Source organism: Panthera onca, chromosome B2 (genome assembly GCF_046562875.1).
Source record: "Panthera onca isolate mPanOnc1 chromosome B2, mPanOnc1 haplotype 2, whole genome shotgun sequence".
In the NCBI taxonomy this organism is placed as follows: Eukaryota; Metazoa; Chordata; class Mammalia; order Carnivora; family Felidae; genus Panthera; species Panthera onca.
In genome coordinates this window covers 41,109,332-41,128,708 of record NC_138343.1, presented here as the reverse complement: position 1 = coordinate 41,128,708, position 19,377 = coordinate 41,109,332, and the positions used below count along the sequence as shown (strand labels likewise).

General features: G+C 50.6%; 2 protein-coding genes across 3 annotated transcripts; one reads left to right on the top strand and one right to left on the bottom strand.

Moving 5' to 3' along the window:
* The first annotated feature begins 2,344 nt into the window (after positions 1-2,344).
* Positions 2,345-6,687, top strand: CRIP3 (cysteine rich protein 3). Of its 2 annotated transcripts, none has more exons than XM_060615582.3 (8): positions 2,345-3,815; positions 4,067-4,161; positions 4,595-4,652; positions 4,749-4,880; positions 5,667-5,738; positions 5,863-5,966; positions 6,056-6,113; positions 6,288-6,687. In XM_060615582.3, the coding sequence occupies exons 1-8, from the start codon at positions 3,773-3,775 to the stop codon at positions 6,347-6,349; spliced, it is 624 nt and encodes a 207-aa protein (XP_060471565.1). In that variant the 5' UTR covers positions 2,345-3,772; the 3' UTR covers positions 6,350-6,687. The 2 variants fall into 2 exon arrangements, with proteins under 2 accessions (XP_060471565.1, XP_060471566.1); XM_060615583.3 differs by having other exon boundaries at positions 2,349-3,815; positions 5,863-5,957.
* A 26-nt stretch (positions 6,688-6,713) lies between these two features.
* On the bottom strand, positions 6,714-13,033 carry SLC22A7 (solute carrier family 22 member 7). The gene is made up of 10 exons (XM_060615580.3): positions 12,492-13,033; positions 11,744-11,847; positions 11,456-11,610; positions 11,163-11,331; positions 10,237-10,360; positions 9,773-9,882; positions 9,093-9,307; positions 8,810-8,918; positions 7,900-8,103; positions 6,714-7,471 (listed from the first exon to the last, which is right to left on the bottom strand). The coding sequence occupies exons 1-10, from the start codon at positions 12,882-12,884 to the stop codon at positions 7,417-7,419; spliced, it is 1,638 nt and encodes a 545-aa protein (XP_060471563.3). The 5' UTR covers positions 12,885-13,033; the 3' UTR covers positions 6,714-7,416.
* Between the last annotated feature and the right edge of the window lie 6,344 nt (positions 13,034-19,377).

The following is a 19,377-nucleotide window of genomic DNA, read 5'->3' as shown; positions in this document are numbered from 1 at the left end:
AGGATTGCTCTGGAAATTCAAAGGATAGATCCTTGGACAAATGAAGCTAACCTTCCTAAAGGAGAATACATACAATGTCTAAGAATAACTACAACTAAGTCCTCCCAGCCTCCTGAAGTGGGACCTCCATGAGAACCATAGAGAACAAAAAGCAATGAATCTCAAGCTGCCTTCTTTAAGAAGAAATGAATGAGAGGGGCAGAAACACAAGAGTAAATATTGGTGGAGACTAAAACTAATATTTTGCAAATTTGTAAAAGGAAGCCCATCAAGAAAGTTACAAAACTCTAGGGGTGCCTGGGTGGCTCCCCTACCCATCCAACTTCAGCTCAGGTCATGATCTCACGGTTCATGAGTTTTGACCCCCACATCAGGCTCTGTGCTGACAGCCTGGAGTCTGCTTTGGATTCTGTCTCTCCCTCTCTCTCTGCCCTTCCCCCCATGTGTACTCTGTCTTTCTCTTAAAAATAAACATTAAAAACAACAACAACAACAACAACAACTAAGGATCTTGAAATAGTTCCCAAAACAAGAAACAATGAAAATGTATAGAAAAGTTTGTTTCACGGTGTGCAGCCTTGCACCTTTATAATTCAACAAGGAGGATAACACAAGTGTTATAAGCAAAAAGTACTGATGGAGACAAGTGAAGAAACGGGAGTGTTAAGTGGAAGTTCATAGACACCAGTCCCATTCCATTGCCCAGTTGAGGGAACTCAAGTCCAGAGAGGGTTCTCTGACTCCTGAGACACAGACTCCTCTTACCCAGCAGAGCAGAGCACTGCAGCTGAAGGATAACGTTAGCACAAAGTCCCCTTCGGCTGTTTCTGAGCTGACTTGACAAAACAAAGAAGCTTACTCCAGAAAAGTCTTAATTTTACCACCTAATACTTCATCGAGGTATTCTTTTCACTGCTGGGGCACTGGCACACAGTAATCAGCTCTCTTTCCTGCCCCTCACTTGCTGAGCTACCTTTTTTTTTTTTTTTTTTTTTTTTTTTTTAATATTTTATGTTCATTCATTTTTGAGAGAGAGCACAGCAGGGGAGAGGCAGAGAGACAGGGAGACACAGAATCTGAAGCAGGCTCCAGGCTCCGAGCTGTCAGTACAAAACCCGATGCAGAGCTCAAACTCAAGAACCGTGAAATCATGATCCAAGCCGAAGTCGGACGTTTAATTGAGCCACCCAGGTGACCCTCTGAGCTACCTTTTTAAAAAAATAAGTTCTCTTCAAGCATTGTCATTAAGAAATTGCTCACACACCATAAAGTTCACCCTTCTAATGTATACAATTCATTGATTTTTAGTATATTCATGAGGTTGTGCACCTATCACCACCAATTCCAGATCATTTTTATCTCCCCATAAGATCTCATACCCATTAGCAGATATGCCCAACTGTTCCACCCCAAACCACTAGCAACCACTAATCCACTTTCCATCTTTATGGGTTTTCCTATTCTGGACATTTTATACAAATAGAATCATACAACATGTGGTGTTATGTGTCTGGCTTCTTTAGCATGTTTTTACGGTTCATCCATGTTGTAGCGTGCATCAATACTTCATTCCTTTTTATGGCTGAATCATATTCTATCACAGATATACCACATTGTTTATCCATTTATCAACTGATGGACTTTTGGCTATTGTGAACAGCAGTACAATGAACATTCATGTACAAGTTTTTGTGCGGACATGTGCTTTGCTTTCATTTATCTTGGGCATATACCTAGGATTGCAGTTGCTGAGTCATATGGTAATTGTCTAACCTTTTGAGGAATTGTCAGAATGTTTCTCATAAGGCTGCACTATTTTACATTCTCATCAACAGCATATGAGGAATCCAATTCTGACACATCCTCCCTAACACTTGTTATTACTCCTCTTTTTTATTATAGCCATTCTAATAGGTCTAAAATGATATTTCATTGTGATCCTGATTTTCATTTCCCTAATGACTAATGATGTTGAGCATCTTTTCGTGTGCTTGTTGGCCATTTGTGTATCTTCTTTAGAAAAATATCTATTCAAATTCTTTGCCCATTTTAAAATTGGGTTGTCTCCTTTTTTTATTTTTTATTTATTTTTTATTTATTTTTTAACGTTTATTTATTTTTGAGACAGAGAGAGACAGAGCATGAACAGGGGAGGGGCAGAGAGAGAGGGAGACACAGAATCCGAAACAGGCTCCAAGGCTCTGAGCTGTCAGCACAGAGCCCGACGCGGGGCTCGAACTCACGGACCGCGAGACCATGACCTGAGCCGAAGTTGGACGCTTAACCGACCAAGCCACCCAGGCGCCCTTGTCTCTTTTTTTTTTAATTTATTTATTTAGAGGGAGAGTATGAGCAGGGGAGGGGCACAGAGAGAGGGAAAGAGAAAATCCCAAGCAGGCTCCGCGCTGTCAGCACAGAGCCCTATGCAGGGCTCGAATTCACAAATCACAAGATCATGACCTGAGCCAAAACCAAGAGTCAGACACTCAACTGACTGAGGCACCCAGGCACCCCAAATCAGGTTGTCTTTTTATTGCTGAGTTGTGAGAGTCCTTTATATATTCTGATTATTAGATCATTATCAGATACATGTTTGCAAATATTTACTCCCATTCTCTGTGGATTTTCTTGAAGTGTCCTTTGAGGTGCTGCTGGGCTACTTTTAACAAATACTAAAACACCTCAAAACAAAATTAGGAATATGTAATTAGTGTCTGAATTATAGCTTTAAATTTAGAAGCATTATAAAGCCCAACTGGCTCAGTAGGAAGAGCATGCAACTTTTGATCTTGGGATTGTGAGTTAGAGCCCCACATTAGCTGTAGAGATTACTTTAAAATCTTAAAAATAAGCATTATAATGTCATAAGCAAAAGTTGTTGTTTTTAAGTTTATTTAGAGAGTGTGAGCAGGGGAGGGGCAGAGAGAAAGGGAGAGAGAGAATCCCAAGGAGGTTCCTCACTGTCAGTGCAGAGCCCAATGCAGGGCTCCGTCTCACCACCCTGGGATAATGACCTGAGCTGAAATCAAGAGTCAGTCGTTTGACCGACTTAGCCACCCAGGTGCCCCTCACAAGCAAGCTATTGTATCCATACCAGTTTTGAGGCTTCCAAAGAATCTTGAGTTCATTATGAGATCCATCATAATGATAGCTATCACTTTTATAGCAGTTATGTGCTAAGCACTGTTTGGGCACTTTCCATGTATTAACCTACTTAAGTTTCCACAACAATCCTATGAGGTAGAGATTTGTCATTATACTCATTGTACAAATAAAACGGATGCAGAAGGAGCTTAAGTAATTTGCCTGAAGCCAGAGAGTAAATAGCAGAGATGCTCCCCAGATTCCGTTGCTCTTAACCAACCACCTGAGAGACTGTCAAGGCTGAATTAAAACATTTCAAAGAATGCCTGACCCCTCACTTTAAGGAAATAATAGTGTTTTCATGGCGTCTACACTCTGGATAGTTTTCCTCTTGTACCAAGCCAAAAACTAGTGCCACCCTTCCAGGCGTCTTCATTTCTATCTTCCTTTCCAGTCTGGTTTCACGTCCCTCTATTTTCTCCACCGGCCGGAGGCTTTAGTTCTGGAAGTAACCGTCTCCCAGGTGGAGTTGTTCTAAATTTCTGACGGCCAATAGGCGCCGAGGCGCCTCGGATCCAGCCCAATGAGGCTCAAAGCTGAGCCATGGGAGGGGCCAGCGAAGGGGGCGGGAACGGAGCCCCCCTAGGTGGTGCCTACTGTGTGCGGCGCCAGCTTCCTGCGTGGAGCCATGAGCTGGACCTGCCCGCGTTGCCAGCAACCCGTTTTCTTCGGTGAGGTCCGGGCTGAGGAGGGAGGAGGAGATGGGACGTCCCCTGAGAATGCGAGGAACTGGCGACCGTGTGGTCTCAGACCCCCTTTCCACCTCTCGGGAGCAGGGCACTCGGGCGGGTTGGAACTGGCCTCCCGGGGACACTCCTCGTAGTCTCTAGGAAGCAGGGCGGGCGGGGCTGAGGAGGGGAATGGGGGCGCCCGCTGCTAGGCCTGGCTCCCCCACAGCCCGGTTCCACCTTGTCCCCCACAGCGGAGAAGGTGAGCTCCCTGGGCAAGAACTGGCATCGCTTCTGCCTGAAATGTGAGCGCTGCCACAGCGTCCTGTCCCCAGGAGGGCATGCAGAGGTGAGGCCTGGCCAGGGCGCACAGCCCTCTGTCTGTCCCTGTTCTCCAAGCACCAGTCCCCAGTTTCCGCTCAGGAAGCTCACCGAAGGCAACCTCAGCAGTCAGCTAGCAAGACCATCTACCCGGAGGGCCCCACACCAGCCAGGACTTGGGACGCCTGAGTTGTGCTGGTGGACCCGGTGCCTTTTGATGGGGAGGGGAGAGAAGCAATGCTGTTTTCTGGCCTGCTCTTGCCCTTTCTCCTGTCCACAGTGGCAATTCTAGCATGCCAGCTTACCCTCCACCCCTCCCAGCCTCACCAGCCCCACCAGGCAAGTGGACAGATACACCTGGCAACTGGACTTGAGGGAAGGCCTGTAGGACACAGTAGAACCGCCCCCCCCCCCCCCCCCCCTTAGCCCTGAGCAACCCTCTTTCCTCTGCTTGTGCCTAGCACAACGGGAGGCCGTATTGCCACAAGCCATGCTATGGGGCTCTCTTCGGACCCAGGGGTAAGTACCAGCCTAGAAGAGGCCAGGGGACAGCAGGACCTTCCTTGTGGCTGGGAGCTGGAGACTCAAGGCTGACTGCCCCTGTTTTCTCTGCAGGGGTGAACATTGGTGGTGTGGGCTCCTACCTCTACAACTCCCCCACTCCCACCCCTGCCAGCACCACTCCCCTCAGCCCCAGCAGCTTTAGCCCCCCCAGGCCCAGGACTGGCCTCCCCCAGGGCAAGAAAAGTAAGTGAAGTTGGGCCCCAGCTACTCCTCATCCTTAGGCTGGAACAAAGGGTAGGACCAGGTGGCAGTCTCCCACCTAGTCCTCTGCTTCACATTCCTACAACTTTGTGGCAAAGTCTTCTTTTGTCCATGGCACTTTGGCGGGGGAGAGAGGGGTTCCCTTATGTCAGCTGCTGAGTTAAGAGGTAAATTGGGTAGATGGCATTATCATCCCCATTTTACAGGTAAGGAAAACAAAGTGTGTAGAGAGCAAAGTGTGTGGCTTGTGCAGTCACACACAGCTAGTCAGAGGCAAACCTGACCTGGAATTCGGGCCTCTCTCAGGCCAAGGCCATAGAAAGGATGACCTAGGAGCAAGGGGTCATTGAGACAGGGCCAGCCCCTCATATTCTTCCACTTCTCCCCTCCCCCTGTTCCTCCCTCCCATCCCCTAGAGTGGGCAATGACACCATGCTCCCCAACACCTGACACCCATGCCCTGGCCAGCTCCTGTATCAGCTCAGGTTTCCTGAGGATTGAGTTGCTGACAGGGTTGGAATGGTGGGCACCTGAGCCCCTGGGAGGAGAAGGAAGTAGGTGGTCCCTCCTGCAGATAGGGATGGGGCAGGACGAGGGGCCACAGGAAACTGAGCTCTGTCCAAGAAATCAGACTCATGGCCACCTGGGTGGGGGGCTCTGGGATGAGCATGGCTTTTGGAAGAAGCCATGTGCGCGAGCCAGTGCTGGTGGGCCCTGCTTAGGCATGGCCCCCACCTCAGCCCTAGCCAGGGCCTCTTCCCCTTAAAGGCCATCCCCACATGAAGACATTCACTGGAGAGACTTCACTGTGCCCTGGCTGCGAAGAACCTGTCTATTTTGGTAAGCGATAATGGAAAGCTTGGGGAGGGGGGCAGAGGATGGGCATCAAAGTGTAGGGAGGTGGTGCAAAGTAGGCAGGTCTCCCTGCCATGCCCCTAGAACTACCAAATGTCTCCACCACCAGCTGAGAAGGTGATGTCTTTGGGCAGAAATTGGCACCGACCCTGTCTGAGGTGCCAGCGCTGCCGGAAGACCCTCACTGCTGGGAGTCATGCTGAGGTGAACAGGGTAGGGATGGGTGGTTGTGTGGGGAGGAGGGAGGCTGGAGATGGGAAGAGAGCCAAGCTGAGATGGCTCTCTTTCTCTTTATGTCCCAGCATGACGGCGTCCCCTACTGCCACATCCCCTGCTACGGCTACCTGTTTGGCCCCAAAGGTGGGTAGCCACACCCCAGACAGTGGGCCTAAAGTATGGCATGTGGGTCTGTGGGGATGTGTGGGCAAATTTCCCTGTGGTCAAACACACCCCAGACCCCTCCCAATTCCTTTCATCCCTCAGCCCAACACCCCCCAGCACCAGGACCCTTGGTAATGGGGCTCTCTCTCTCAGGTGTGAACATTGGTGATGTGGGCTGCTACATCTATGACCCCGTGGAGATAAAATCCAAATGAGATGCTCACAGGAGAGGTCACTCTAACGTGGACCTCACCCATTCCCTCCGTGGTCCTACTGGAAGCTACAGAATTCTTCAGTCCCACAGGGGGAAGGTGGGCTTCAGGTGGCCTGGGCCTAGGCTCTACGGTAGACCGGGGGGTCTAGACATTCTCTGCCAATTCCTGCCTTTCCCATTTCTATCTGGTCAGGGGAACTAGGCTACCACATTTTAAAGGGTAGCCTCCTGGCCTTCCCAATCCCTTTCCCTAGCAAATTCTATAACTTCAAGGTACTTATAAAATGTGTTGATTTTGGCTTCTCCAATAAAATGTTGGCTCCCATGCCTTCAACTCTTCTTTGGGCATGAGGCCTAATCAATGGGTTGGAGGATAGGAAGTGTAGGGAGGGGGGATGCATTACCCTGCAAACTACCTGGGAGGTATAGGGCCGGCCATGGGAACAAAGAGCTCTGTTCTCCTGGAACCCTGGTCCTGGACAGTTCCCAGCACCATGCAGTGAGTGGACAGCATGCCCACCAGCTCTGTTGGTGCCAGAAGTTATCATAGGGCAATTCCTTCTTTAGCACCATCTGTAGGAGAAACACATTATTCAACATCTCATTTGAGCATGACAACAGACAGATCCTGTGGTGAGGTCTGCTAAGAGGCTTCATTATCCGTTTGAGAGATGAACAGACTGAAGCCCAGAGAGGGAAACCCACATGCCCAAGGTCACACAGCAAATCAGTGGCAAAGTTGGGATTAGAACCCAGGGCCAGACTCTGGCTTCCCATCCAGGGCTCATCCCACAGCTCCTCACTGCTGCCCCAAACCCACGGGACACCTTTATTTACAGAATAAGAGGGGTACCAGAATTGTCCAGCAGCCCACTGCATTCTAGGAAGTTGCCCAGTTGCTGGAGGCTAAACAGTCAAGGCTGGATGAGCACAGAGAAGGGGGAGCTGGTGGCAACTCCAGCCCTGGGCAGGGGACCTGATGCCCGTAGCCCCAGCCACAGGGCTTGCCCTTCTAATCTTCCAGCCCCTGCTGCAGAACTTCTGTAGAGAGCTTGCCCCTGATACCACTCAGTTCTGGATCTGCTTCATGGGCATCTCTTCCTCCTGAAGCCTAGACAGGGCACTGGGGAAGAAGGAGTCATGAGCAATGGTGGGATTTAGCCCCTGGGCCTACCACCCAAGCCTGCCTCATCACGGCTGGCCTATGCCTCTCCCCAGCTGCTGGTAAACAAACATGTATACTTCTGCCAGTGACTCGCACACATGCTTGTATGCATCTCTGATGTGCAGGCATACGTGAAGGGGTGCACACATCCACCTCTTCCTGGACAATCTTGGACATCTGTGTACACACACATATATGGACTTGTGTACTTTTACACATGCAGTTTGCATACCTCAGGCCATACACCCATGCACGCTTGCACATATGCACCAAATACACAATGTGCACACAGATCTTCTCTGAATCCTACCTAAGGTGTCAGGTACCTGGGCACCCATTCCCACATGCATGTGCTCACACAGACACAAATAGTTCTGTGCACACACCTCCTCTCCACATCCTGGATGGTCTCTGGCAGCTGTGCTTGCTTCGTCTCTGGTAGCAGGAGGGCAGTGCAGGCAGCCAGCAAGGCGATCCCCCCATAAGTGAGCATGGGTAGTGACAGCCATACTCCATCCAGCAAGGCTACCAGTGGAGCCAAAGAGCCCCCCAGCCGGCCCACCAGTGCAGTCAGCCCCATTCCTGTCTGTCTGTTCAGAAAGAGGATAGGGGAAGGTAGGTGTTCACACCTACTTAGGGTCATGCCTCACAGGGCTCCCCCATCCTGGGCTGGCAAGCCCTGGTGTCCCCTTCTCTCCAGACGGCTAAGAAAGCTAAGGCTTCTTTCAGGTGGTCTTCCCACCTGTCCCCAGGCCAGGGACCCTCATTCTGAGAGTAGGGTGATGTGGAAGGAAGAGGGACAGCAGCTCCTACAGACCCTGTCATGTTGGTAGAGGAGGAGCAAGGCTTTCTAAGCATACCCAGATGCCAACAAGTCTCCCCACCTGCCAATAGCTAGCTGAAAGGGCCCCAGGCATTACTTTCAGAGACAACCCCATAGGGCAGCTCTGCCTGGGCTGTGGTAAATGGGAGGGAGGTACAGATGGTGCCTTTTGTGACTGTTTTATTTTAAAGGAGCCCCAGAGAAGTGTGACCTCACTCAGGGTCACTTAGTAAAGATAAAATGTTCTGCCTTCTCCCAGACTTAAGCAAACGCAGACGGCTCTGATTAGCTCTGTATTCTGGGTGTGGTATAAGGAATGGGTGGGAGGAACTGGGCTGTAGTGTGTGTGTGTGTGTGTGTGTGTGTGTGTGCGCGCGCGTGCGCGCGCGCGCGCGTGGCGGGGAAGGGGGGGTTGGTAAAGAGACGTGATTACAAGCCCTCCCCCCCCCGATGGGTTGTCAGGCTCCCCTCACCTGAGCACTGTAGGGTACAACTCCGATGTGAACAGATAGGCTGTGGTGAAGGCAGCTTCACAAAAACCTTTTCCCATCACTGCTAAGGCGGTCCTCCAAGACCCCATCTCTAGAGGAAAAGGGGTTCAGGCAGTGAGCGGGTCTTGTGCGAGATGGAGAACTCCCAGGGTGGGAGGTTGCCCAAATGGAGGGCTTTGAGTGGGGGCCTCCGGGAAAGGGCAGGAGCTCTGGGCCAGGAGGCGGGGCCTCCGATGAGTGGGCGGGGCCTCCGGGTGAGGCTCACCCGAGGTCACCAGCAGTCTGGCACCAAAAGTAAGGGCGGCACCCAGCAGCATTCCTGCTTGCGTGAGACGGCGTCCTGCGTAGCGCACCGACAGGTAGACCAGCAGCTTGGAGGGCACCTCCACGGCCCCGAACAGCAGCTGCGTTTGGTACACGTTCAGCCCCAGCCCCGACACGTCCAGGCTCAGGCCATAATAGGAGAAGTTTACTCCAAACCTGAAAGGGGTCGCAATGCACTCAGGGACCCTCCTCTTCATCCCCCTTGTCCTGTCTTCCTAGGGAGCCTTGGCCTTTTAGAGGGACCACCTCCCCCGCCTCCAGAGCCTACTGCCCACCACCATCCCTGTCCTCATAATCCCCACGGAGTATGCAGCACGTGCCAGTGGCCAAAGCGTCTTTACCTAATCTTCACAGCAACCTTGTGAGGTAGGAACTAACAGCGTCCTGTTTTGCAGAAGGGGCTCTGAGGCTTGGGGTTAAGTGACCTGTCCAAGATCTCACAGGAAGTGGCAGCACCTGAATTTGAGCCCTGCTTCTGATGCCTGCTCCATCTTGTGATCTTCCAGTGTCCCATCTCCCCAGAGGCTGGTCCTCCTGCCCTGCACGGTTACAGTCCCTCCAACTCACACTCAGCATCATTCTGGAGTCTGCCTCTCTGTCCACCCATCCCCCGCTCCTCACCACATCACCATGCAGCATAGCGAGATATGTCGGAGCCTTGGGGTCCGGAATAGGTCTAGGTACGAGGGTCTGCGGACCACTTGCTCTCTGGCGGCCACTTTGCTCAGGGCCTGGTGGGAGAGGAGGAGAATTTGTGACATCAGAGTTGGCTGTGGGCCTTAGCTAGGCACACTGATCTCTCTGGGTCTCTGTTCCTCCTCCCTTCTCCAATAGTGGGGGTGGGGGTGCACGTGTAGGCTGAGTCGGGTGGGCTCCAAGTCAAGGGTGTGGCCCACCAGAGCCAGGTAGGACATCCCAATGAGTTTGGAAACTCTCCACTGGGGGTCAGGAGCTTTTCCTGCACATACCGTGGGCCCCAGGAAGGGGACGCTTGACACAGGACGGCCACACACACACACACATACACGTGCGCGTCCCCACACACATGGACTTGTATGTGCTCACACACACACATTCACTCTCACCTCCTGGCTCAGGCTGTCCTCACCCACAGGCCGCCCATTGATCCTGGCACAGCGGAGTAGGTACCTGTGGGCCTCCTCCACACGGCCCTGGGTCAGAAGCCAGCGTGCAGACTCAGGCACCCACCTGGGGGACAGCAGGAGGCCCTTCAGGCAGAGTCAGCACCCACAGTCACATCTCCCTCCTGGACACACCACAGCCTGTCAGCCTCCAGGCTCTTGCTCATGCAGTCCCCTCAACCTGGAATGTGCTCTCCTTCTCAAACCCTCCTCACCTGACAAACTTTTATTCATCCTTTAAAGCCCAACTTAAAATCCACCCTGCCACACTTCCTTGCCCAGGCTTAGTTCCTCCACAGCCTGGGATTCCCTTCTCTGTTCAACTGGATTGGTCTCATTCTCATTCCCCAGCGTCAGCCACCCACTTCTCCCATAAGTGACAGGAGGGCATAGGATGAAGGAGAGACCGGCATACAGAAATCCCCAAGGGGCATCAAAAGCCAATTCATTTTTGGAAGACAATGAAATGCCCACCCTGCCTGGCTTCCTATTGTCCTGCTTGGACTCCCTACCCCTATGCTGGCCCTGTCTCTCCATCCCTGTCTCTCTTGTGACCCCCATGTCCATCTCTATCTGTCCCCCTGAATCTGCCCCTCAGTCCTGGTCTCTGCCACTTGCTATCTCTCACTGATTCTGTTTCTGTCTCTCCACTGTCTCTCAATATGTTACTGTGTGTTTCTCTGCTTCTCATGCCCACTGCCATCTTCTTTGTACTGATCTGTCTCTCTTTCTCTCTTTTTCTGTTTCTCGGTCACTGACTTTTTCTTTCTTTTCATATCTCAGTCACTCTGTATTCTAATCTCAGCCTCTGATTAACTCTATCTCTGGCTTCCTCTATCTCCCGCTCCCAAGCTGCCCACAGTCCTCACCAGAGGCTGAGGATCCCTGGGGCACAAGGCAGAGTGACAGCCAGCAGAAGCCATCGCCAGTCCCGTATCAGGTACCCGACCAGTGCCAACAGCGTCACACCCCCTGTCCAGAAGGTGCTGCTCAGGACACCTGCCACGGTGCGGTGTTCCACGTCCAGCCATTCCAGTTCTGGGCCCAGGGCAGGGGCCAGAGACAGGAAGACAGTTAGCAAGGGCCAGATGAGTTCAGTCTCACCCTTGGCAACTGCCTCCCTCCAGTCTTCTGGGCCCTGCCCGTCCTTTGCCTGCCTCACCCAGTGGCATCACGATGATGGTGAAGCCAGCCAGAGCTGTGCCAGTGAGGGTGCGGGTGATGACAAACATGATGTAATTGACTGAGGCTGCAGACACCAGGCCTAGCACCAGGGAACTCACATAGGCCACCAGCAGTAGACGGCGCCGCCCAAACCTGCACAGGGGTCATGCAGAGTCAGTTCCCTGTAGAGGGGAGGTCCCACGACAGAGGTAGGCTAGGCCCATACCCCAACCAGTGGGAGAGGGTGCCCCAGCCCGCTCCCTTATTGGCCCCCACTGCACCCCACCTGTCAGACAGGTATCCGAAGGCCACAGCCCCCACAAGCACACCAGCAAAGAAGAAGGTGGACGTGGCTTTGTTCAGGCCTTTCTGCTCACACACGAGGTCCCACTGCAGGGACAGACAGGGAGGGGCCTCTCATGGGCACAGGCCCTCTCTAGGTAGCACCAACCCCCCCCACCTCCAGACTCTCGGCCTCCTGAGGTCAACTGTCCCATCTTGGTACCTCCGTGTCAGATAATAAACCCTCAACTATTCACTCCAATTTGAGGGGTAAGAGACTTTGCCCTTCCCCAATTCTGTAGCCTCAACTTCTTTCCGTGGAGGGTCTTGACCTTGACAACAGGTCCGCTCCTCTCTAGAGAGACTCTGCCCCATCTGCACTCACCTCTAGGTGGATTATGTAAATCCCAGACCTGGGGCCAAAAAGAAGGGAAAGAAGGAGGCCTCTATTGTGTCTCCTTCTCCTACTGCAGAACACCTTTCTCAACTCTCCCCCAACTCCCTAGAGCCATCTTAGCCCTTACCTGCCTTAATCACCTCCTAATTAATAATAGCAGCTCTGGTGTATGGGCTCCTTACTACAAGCCAGGAACTAAGCTCAGTACTTTAAATTCATAGACCCCATCTACAGATAGGTAAACTGAGATTAGGTAAGGTAAGGTAACAGGTCTAATGCCCACACAGTAATTAATCACCCAGGGCAGTGGCAGGCCCATCCCATTCACGTGTCCCCCAATCTCCTGCTCAGGTACCTCGGTTGCAATGGTGGAGGAGAACTCCGAGCGGTCGTACTCCCAGCCCTGAGGACAGGGCATTGTGGAAGGCTCACCCTCCAGCTGCCCAGGGCTCTGCCCCGCTCCCCATAATGTGGTGTTGGGGAGGGCCTGGGAGTGATTGAAGTAGAGGCAGGAGCTGAGGGTGCCATCAGGCTCCCGGGGCAGGTGGGCCTCCAGCCAAGCGTCCTGGTGGCTGAAGTTGGCAGGGGCACCAGGCAGGGCACAGCGGTGGGCAGGTACGGCAGCCAGGAAGATGGGCAGGAGAAAGTTCATGGGCAGCAGCACTCGGGGCAGGGCCAGCAGTGCCACATTCCACAGTTGGAAAGGCCCAAAGCCTCCCACCTGATCTAGCAGCTCTTCAAATCTCATGCCGCCCACCCACCCACTGACCGGTCTCGGTGCGGGCTTCCTCTGTAGCGTTCAGTGCAGCACAGTCCACCCACCACTTGGACCTTTGGACTCTGGAGGCGGGAGCAAGTAGACTGATGAGCAGAAGCTTACTGTCAGAATCCAGCCCTCAGGGGCTGGGCCAGGACTGAGCCCTCCCTGGTCACCAGGTCTCCAGGGATCCCTGCCTGTTTGGCCCAGTTGCCTGGGTGAGGGGCCTTCCATTCAGAGGTCACCAACTCCATGGCTCTGGGACTTACATATTGGTGCTCAGGGGTAGCCTCCAGTTGCCATGATGGGGTAGCTAGGTGTGCAGGAAGTGAGCCCCTAGCCCCAGGATCAACTGAGTTCCAAGAGTCCTTAAGAGGAGGAGTCCCCTGGGGCCTGATGGCAACTCTCCAGGAATGCCCTTTGTCCTGTGAAGATTTAGGTCAGCCTTATGTATTGAAGCCACAGCTTGGCTGGACCCTCAGGATTCAAGACTGAGAGCTAGGCCCTAACCAGGCTGAAGAGTTGTTTCTGCTGAGCCACAAAGCCTCCCTATACCCCAAGGTCCCCACTCGGAGCTTATGCCCTGGCCTGAGACACACCTGGAACTGCACTGGGCAGCCTGGTCAATCTGGAGGATCCCAGACCTATCACCGTCCCACTTCCCATACACATAGTCCCTCCTGCCTTCCCCCTGCCCCTCTTTTCAGGAGCTTCCCCTTGGGGGACTGAGTGGGCAGAGAGAGCGGTTTGCCAAGGTCCCACCATAGGTAGCTGCAATGCCTAAGACTCAGGATTTGTCTGACTCCCCACTCAGTTCCCATTCATGGCCCCTGCAGCAAAAGCACAGCAGAGGCCAGCAATATCAGCTTTATTCTCATCTGCTTCTCCAAACTCAGGGTTGGCAGAGCTGGGAGGTTGTCAAATTTGTTTTCCCCAGGGCTCCAGATTTCTAAGCAAATAGGCTTCTAAAAGGCCCAACCTAAAAAAAAAAAAGAAAAAATTTGAAAACCGCTAATTTAATGTAGCCCTCATTTTGAACAGCTAAGGAAACAGTGATGGGGGGGTGGGGCGGGGGCATTGCTGAGGCCACACAGTGACTCAGCAGCAGAACTGGAAAGAGAACCAAGATCCCTGCCTCTGCCCAGGCCTTTGACCTACTGCTGCACTGAGGATGTTCCGTGTGCACTAGGCTGGGCTCCCCGAGAAAGCTCTGGGAGAGGAACTAACCCACTGACATGATGTGTGGTAAGGGTGGTGCTAATAACGTGGAAGCATGAGAGGAGGACAGTGATCTAATGGCCATGACAGGAGGTGATAACAGTAAGATAACCTAAGCATTCTGCAGAGTACAAAGATGCCTGTCACAGCCCCTGCCCTCAGGGAGCACACAGTCTCGCAAGAGGGTTAGAACAAGCTGAACAAGGCTTCCTGCCTCCAGTCTCACCCCTCTCACCCCTCTCACCTCTGCACACCTGCCCCAGTGGACATTTAGAAACACAAAGCCGACAGGGCAGCGTCCCAGGGCAAAGCTCCCACTGCTGGAGGGTGAAAGTCCAGTTTCTCCATTTGACCTACGTGATTCCTCCCCTCCCCCCTCCAGAATTGCCCCTCTCCCTTAGCCCCATGCTGGCCCTTCCCTACCATGTCCCCTTCCCTCCAGTTCCCCCAATACACCAGCCTGTTGGCACCTCACACCTCCTTGCAGTCCCCTGGGCAGGACTGGCCTCGCTTTTATTCACTTGGTAGATGCCCAAGCTGCCCTGGAGACCAGCTTACAAGTGACACAGCCCTGCCCCTCTTGCTCTCACTTACATGTGACTTCTACCCTGTTGGTTCCTCCCTCATAATCATATTATTTATATAAAAATATAAAATATCGAGGCACCTGGCTGAGTCAGTTGGTAGAGCATGCAACTCTTGATCTCAGGATCGTGAGGGCACGGAGCCTACTTTAAAAACAAACAAACAAACACATACATACATACATACATACATACATACATACATACAAACAAATAAATAACCACAACCATTTGCAGCTCCAAGAGCTAAGTTTTGCAGGCATCTCACCCCCGTGGTTCATAGGAAATACTCTGAAGTTTTCATAGCCAAAGGAAACAGCCAATGAGGCCAAGTCTGGGCATGGCTGTGGTGCCTTTTTTTTTTTTTTTTTTTTTCTCTTCTCCACCATGGGAATTTCTCTCCTGCCTTAATATGAGAAAGAGCTGATAGTCGGATAGTGGTTACCTTCCCCTCTTTGCACTGACTCCTAGGAAACTCAGATCTAAATATGCAGCCACTTTCTACAGAGAATGATTTGGTATTAATTGTACTCCTGTCTTCATTTTATTTCCTGCTTCCACCCTGTATGGCAACTCTCCTCTCTCATGTCATCAAGGAGTGGTGGTGACAGTGACCATGATGTTTGGAGGCAGATGATGGAAATAGACAGGCAGGGTTTGAAATGCCAAGGGTCTAACCAGAGGGCAGATCAGCTCTAAACCACTAGTTAAGAGCTGGTTTTGATTAAATTTTTAACCATTCTCATCCCTCTCCAACCTGGGAATCCAAACTTGAGCTCAGAGGCCAAGATGGAGGAAACATTCATTTATACCAAACTAGAGGAGAAGGAGCCTTGTGCACTGGAAAAATAGCAACTCCTTTGTTGAAATTATTGCTAGAACTGTTAGAGGATTTGGGGAAGAATAAGTTCCCATTTGGGATTGCTTGCAATACAGATTTCTTACACTTTAAGACTTATTACTCTTTTCCCCTCTCTACATTGAGTGACCTCAGATGACCTTCCCTTCTTAGTTGGGGTTTCCCTTAAAGCATTATTAAAGCACCATTAAACTGCAACCCATGTAATTATTTCCTACATTGATGATGGTGATAATGACGGTGGAATTCCAACTGATGGAATCCCAATTTAGTGATAAGTATGGTAATGGGATGGGAATACTGATGGTAAAATGGTGGTGATGGGTCTGGTTGGAGTAGGGGGTGAGGGGTATGGGGCTAGGATAATAGTAATACTGATGTGGTTATGAAGGCAGTGGTGGTTACAAGGGTTATATTGTAGATGATACTGATGGTGGTGGTGGTGGTGGTGGTATTAATGGTGGAGGAGGTGATGGTGGGCGTGGCTATGGTGATGGTATTGTGGTGGTGAAAGTGGTGGTGGTGGTCATGATGAAGACGTACAGGATCCCTGAGAGCAAGAATCTTATCTCTCTTGTTAATCATTCTGTCATCAAAGGCTGGTAATGTTGACGGCAATGGTGGTGACGGAGCCTAGTTTGGGAGAAGGGTATCTGTGATTTGAGTAATGATGGGGCTGGTAATAGAGTTAGAGGTGGGTAATGGAGATAGAGGTATTAATTGTGGTAAATTTGATGGTGGTGGTAATGGGTAATGTTATGCCACTTTGGGTTTAATGGTACATGGGATGAGAAGGAATGCAGAAAATGCCACCTGGAGTGATGGACATGAACTTGTGTCATGTGTCCCTTTTAACCTATAGCCACATTCCTATGACCATGTAGCCTCCCCTCCCCATCACCTCATCACCATGAGCAATGACATCTTCTGAGGACTCAGAAGGTTATCCTGACCGTCCTTCAGTCTTGGCTTGGCCTTGACTCCTGAGTAGCCAGTGGGAAAGTCTCAGCAGGCCCCAGTGTCTGATGATCAGAGGCATGGCACCACCCACCCTACTCCTACCCTGTCTCTTTTCTCCAGGTATACCCAAGGGACCTCTCTCTACTAACAAATGTACCTCCAATGTCCTTGATCTTATCGCCCCTCTCTAGCCCCTGACTGAACAGCCTCCATGAAGCCACTTATTTCTCTGTGCCCATGTCCTCAGAGCTCTCATAGCTCCTCACCCATGGAGCATCATGTAGGCTGTGGCAGTCATGTTGGGCCTCAGGAGGTGAGTGTGCCCAGCAGATCTCAGGCTTGGAGAATGGGGAAAGCAGGGATTCTCTACAACCCTATAAAGCTGTCCTCCTTGGCACAGTCCCACCACCTTTCACTCCTCTCTCTATCCCTCAGTTCACACCTATAACCACCACACTGAATGACATGTAGTTCTCACTCCTCCACAACTGGCCCATGCTACTCCCTCTGCCAGGAATGTCCTTTCCTCGTCATCTGGCCAACTTCAGTTTGTCCTTCAAAATTCAGTCTAAGAATCATATCCATCTGAGGCCCTGTCTGGGCTAGGAGTCTGGGCTAGGAGTCTCTGCCTGAGTGCACATAGCACATGTCAAATGAAAGTTAATTTACAACCACCTTCTTGAGAGCCCACTATGCTTTGCCTCAATTCTCAGACAATGTCCCATGTCTGGCATAGCTTCTGGTACATGTGGAGCTCAGCAATGGCCTGAAGAATTAGTTGAATGAATGAATGAATGATTGAAAGAATGTTAAATAATGAACGAGTAATCATGGCATTCCTTCCTTCCTTCTCAGTAATAGTAAGAGAAATAAAAAATTGGAAAAGATACCATTTTTCATCTATTTGATTATTCTGGGAATTTTTCCTAGCACTAGACTTGCAGAGATAAGCAAAGATTGGAGCCAGTATGTTAACTTTGATACTACTTGAAAGAGTGAAAAGTTAGAGAGAATCTAATGAAAAATCAACAAGGAGTAGGTTAAATAGATTATGGATCATTCATGCCATGGACTACTATGTAGCCATTAAAAAGAACATCCTCATATATTACTGGTAGGAATGTAAAATGGTGCAATATTTGGTAATTCCTCAAAATGTTAAAGATAGAATTGCCAGGGGCACCTGGGTGGCTCAGTTGGTTAAGCATCTGACTCTTCGTTTTGGATCAGGTCATGATCTCATGGTTCATAAAGTCCAGCCCTGTGTCAGGCTCTGCACTGACAGCATGGAGCCTGCTTGGGATTCCCTCTCTCTCTCTCTCTCTCTCTCTCTCTCTCTCTCTCTCTCTGACCCTCCCCTGCTTGTACTCTCTCTCACACACAATAAATAAACATTTAAAAAAATTGATTTAAAAAACAACATAGAATTACCAGATGACCCAGCAACTCTACTTCTAGGCATATACCCAAGAGAAATGAAAACATATGTCCACACAAACACTTGTAAACAAATATTAATAGCAGCATTATTCACAGCAGCCAAAAGGTAGAAACAACCCAAAGCCCATCAACTGATAAATGGATACACAAAATATGGTCTATTCACAGAATGGAATATCATTCAGCCATGAAATGGATGAACCTCGAAAACAATGCTAAGTGAAAGAAGGAAGTCACAAAGAGCCACATATTGTATGAAATGTATTTCAGGGGCGCCTGGGTGGCGCAGTCGGTTAAGCGTCCGACTTCAGCCAGGTCACGATCTCGCGGTCTGTGAGTTCGAGCCCCGCGTCAGGCTCTGGGCTGATGGCTCGGAGCCTGGAGCCTGTTTCCGATTCTGTGTCTCCCTCTCTCTCTGCCCCTCCCCCGTTCGTGCTCTGTCTCTCTCTGTCCCAAAAATAAATAAAAAAACGTTGAAAAAAAAAAAAAGAAATGTATTTCATGTATTATAGGAAATGTTCAAAATAGGCAAATCTATACAGAAACAGAAAGTAGATGGGGCGCCTGGGTGGCGCAGTCGGTTGGGCGTCCAACTTCAGCCAGGTCACGATCTCGCGGTCCGTGAGTTCGAGCCCCGCGTCAGGCTCTGGGCTGATGGCTCAGAGCCTGGAGCCTGTTTCCGATTCTGTGTCTCCCTCTCTCTCTGCCCCTCCCCCGTTCATGCTCTGTCTCTCTCTGTCCCAAAAATAAATAAATGTTGAAAAAAAAAAAAATTTCTAGAAAGTAGATTAGTGGTTGCCTAAGAGCTGGAGGTGTTGGGGAGATTTGGGAGTGACTGTTAATGGATAAGGAGTTTCTTTTTGAGGTGATCAAAATGTTCTAAAATTGTGGTGATGGTTGCACGACTCTGTGAATACACTAAAAACTGTATTTTAAGATATCGCTGGGCATAAAAATCATTTCAGAATAGCAAGTATAATATGCTCTTCTATTTATGAGGGGGGAGAGAGAGGGAGACAGGGAGAGGAAGGGAGAGAGTTATTATAAACATAAAGAAAAAGCCATTGGGGCACCTGGGTGGCTCAGTGGTTAGAGCATGTGACTCTCGATCTTGGGATTGTGAATTTGAGCCCCATGTTGGGTGTAGAAATTAACAAAAAAAATTTTTTTTAAATAATCCATTGGGTGCCTGGGTGGTTCAGTGGGTCGAGTGTCCAACTTCGGCTTTGGTTCAGGTCGTGATCTTGCGGTTCTTGAGTTCGACCTCTCATCGGGCTCACTGTTGTCAGCACCAAAGCTGTCAGCACAGAGCTCACTTGGTATGATCTGTCCCGTTCTCTCTCTGCCTCTCTCTCTCTCTCTCTCTCTCTCTCTCTCTCACACACACACACACACACACACACACACACACGAACATTTAAAA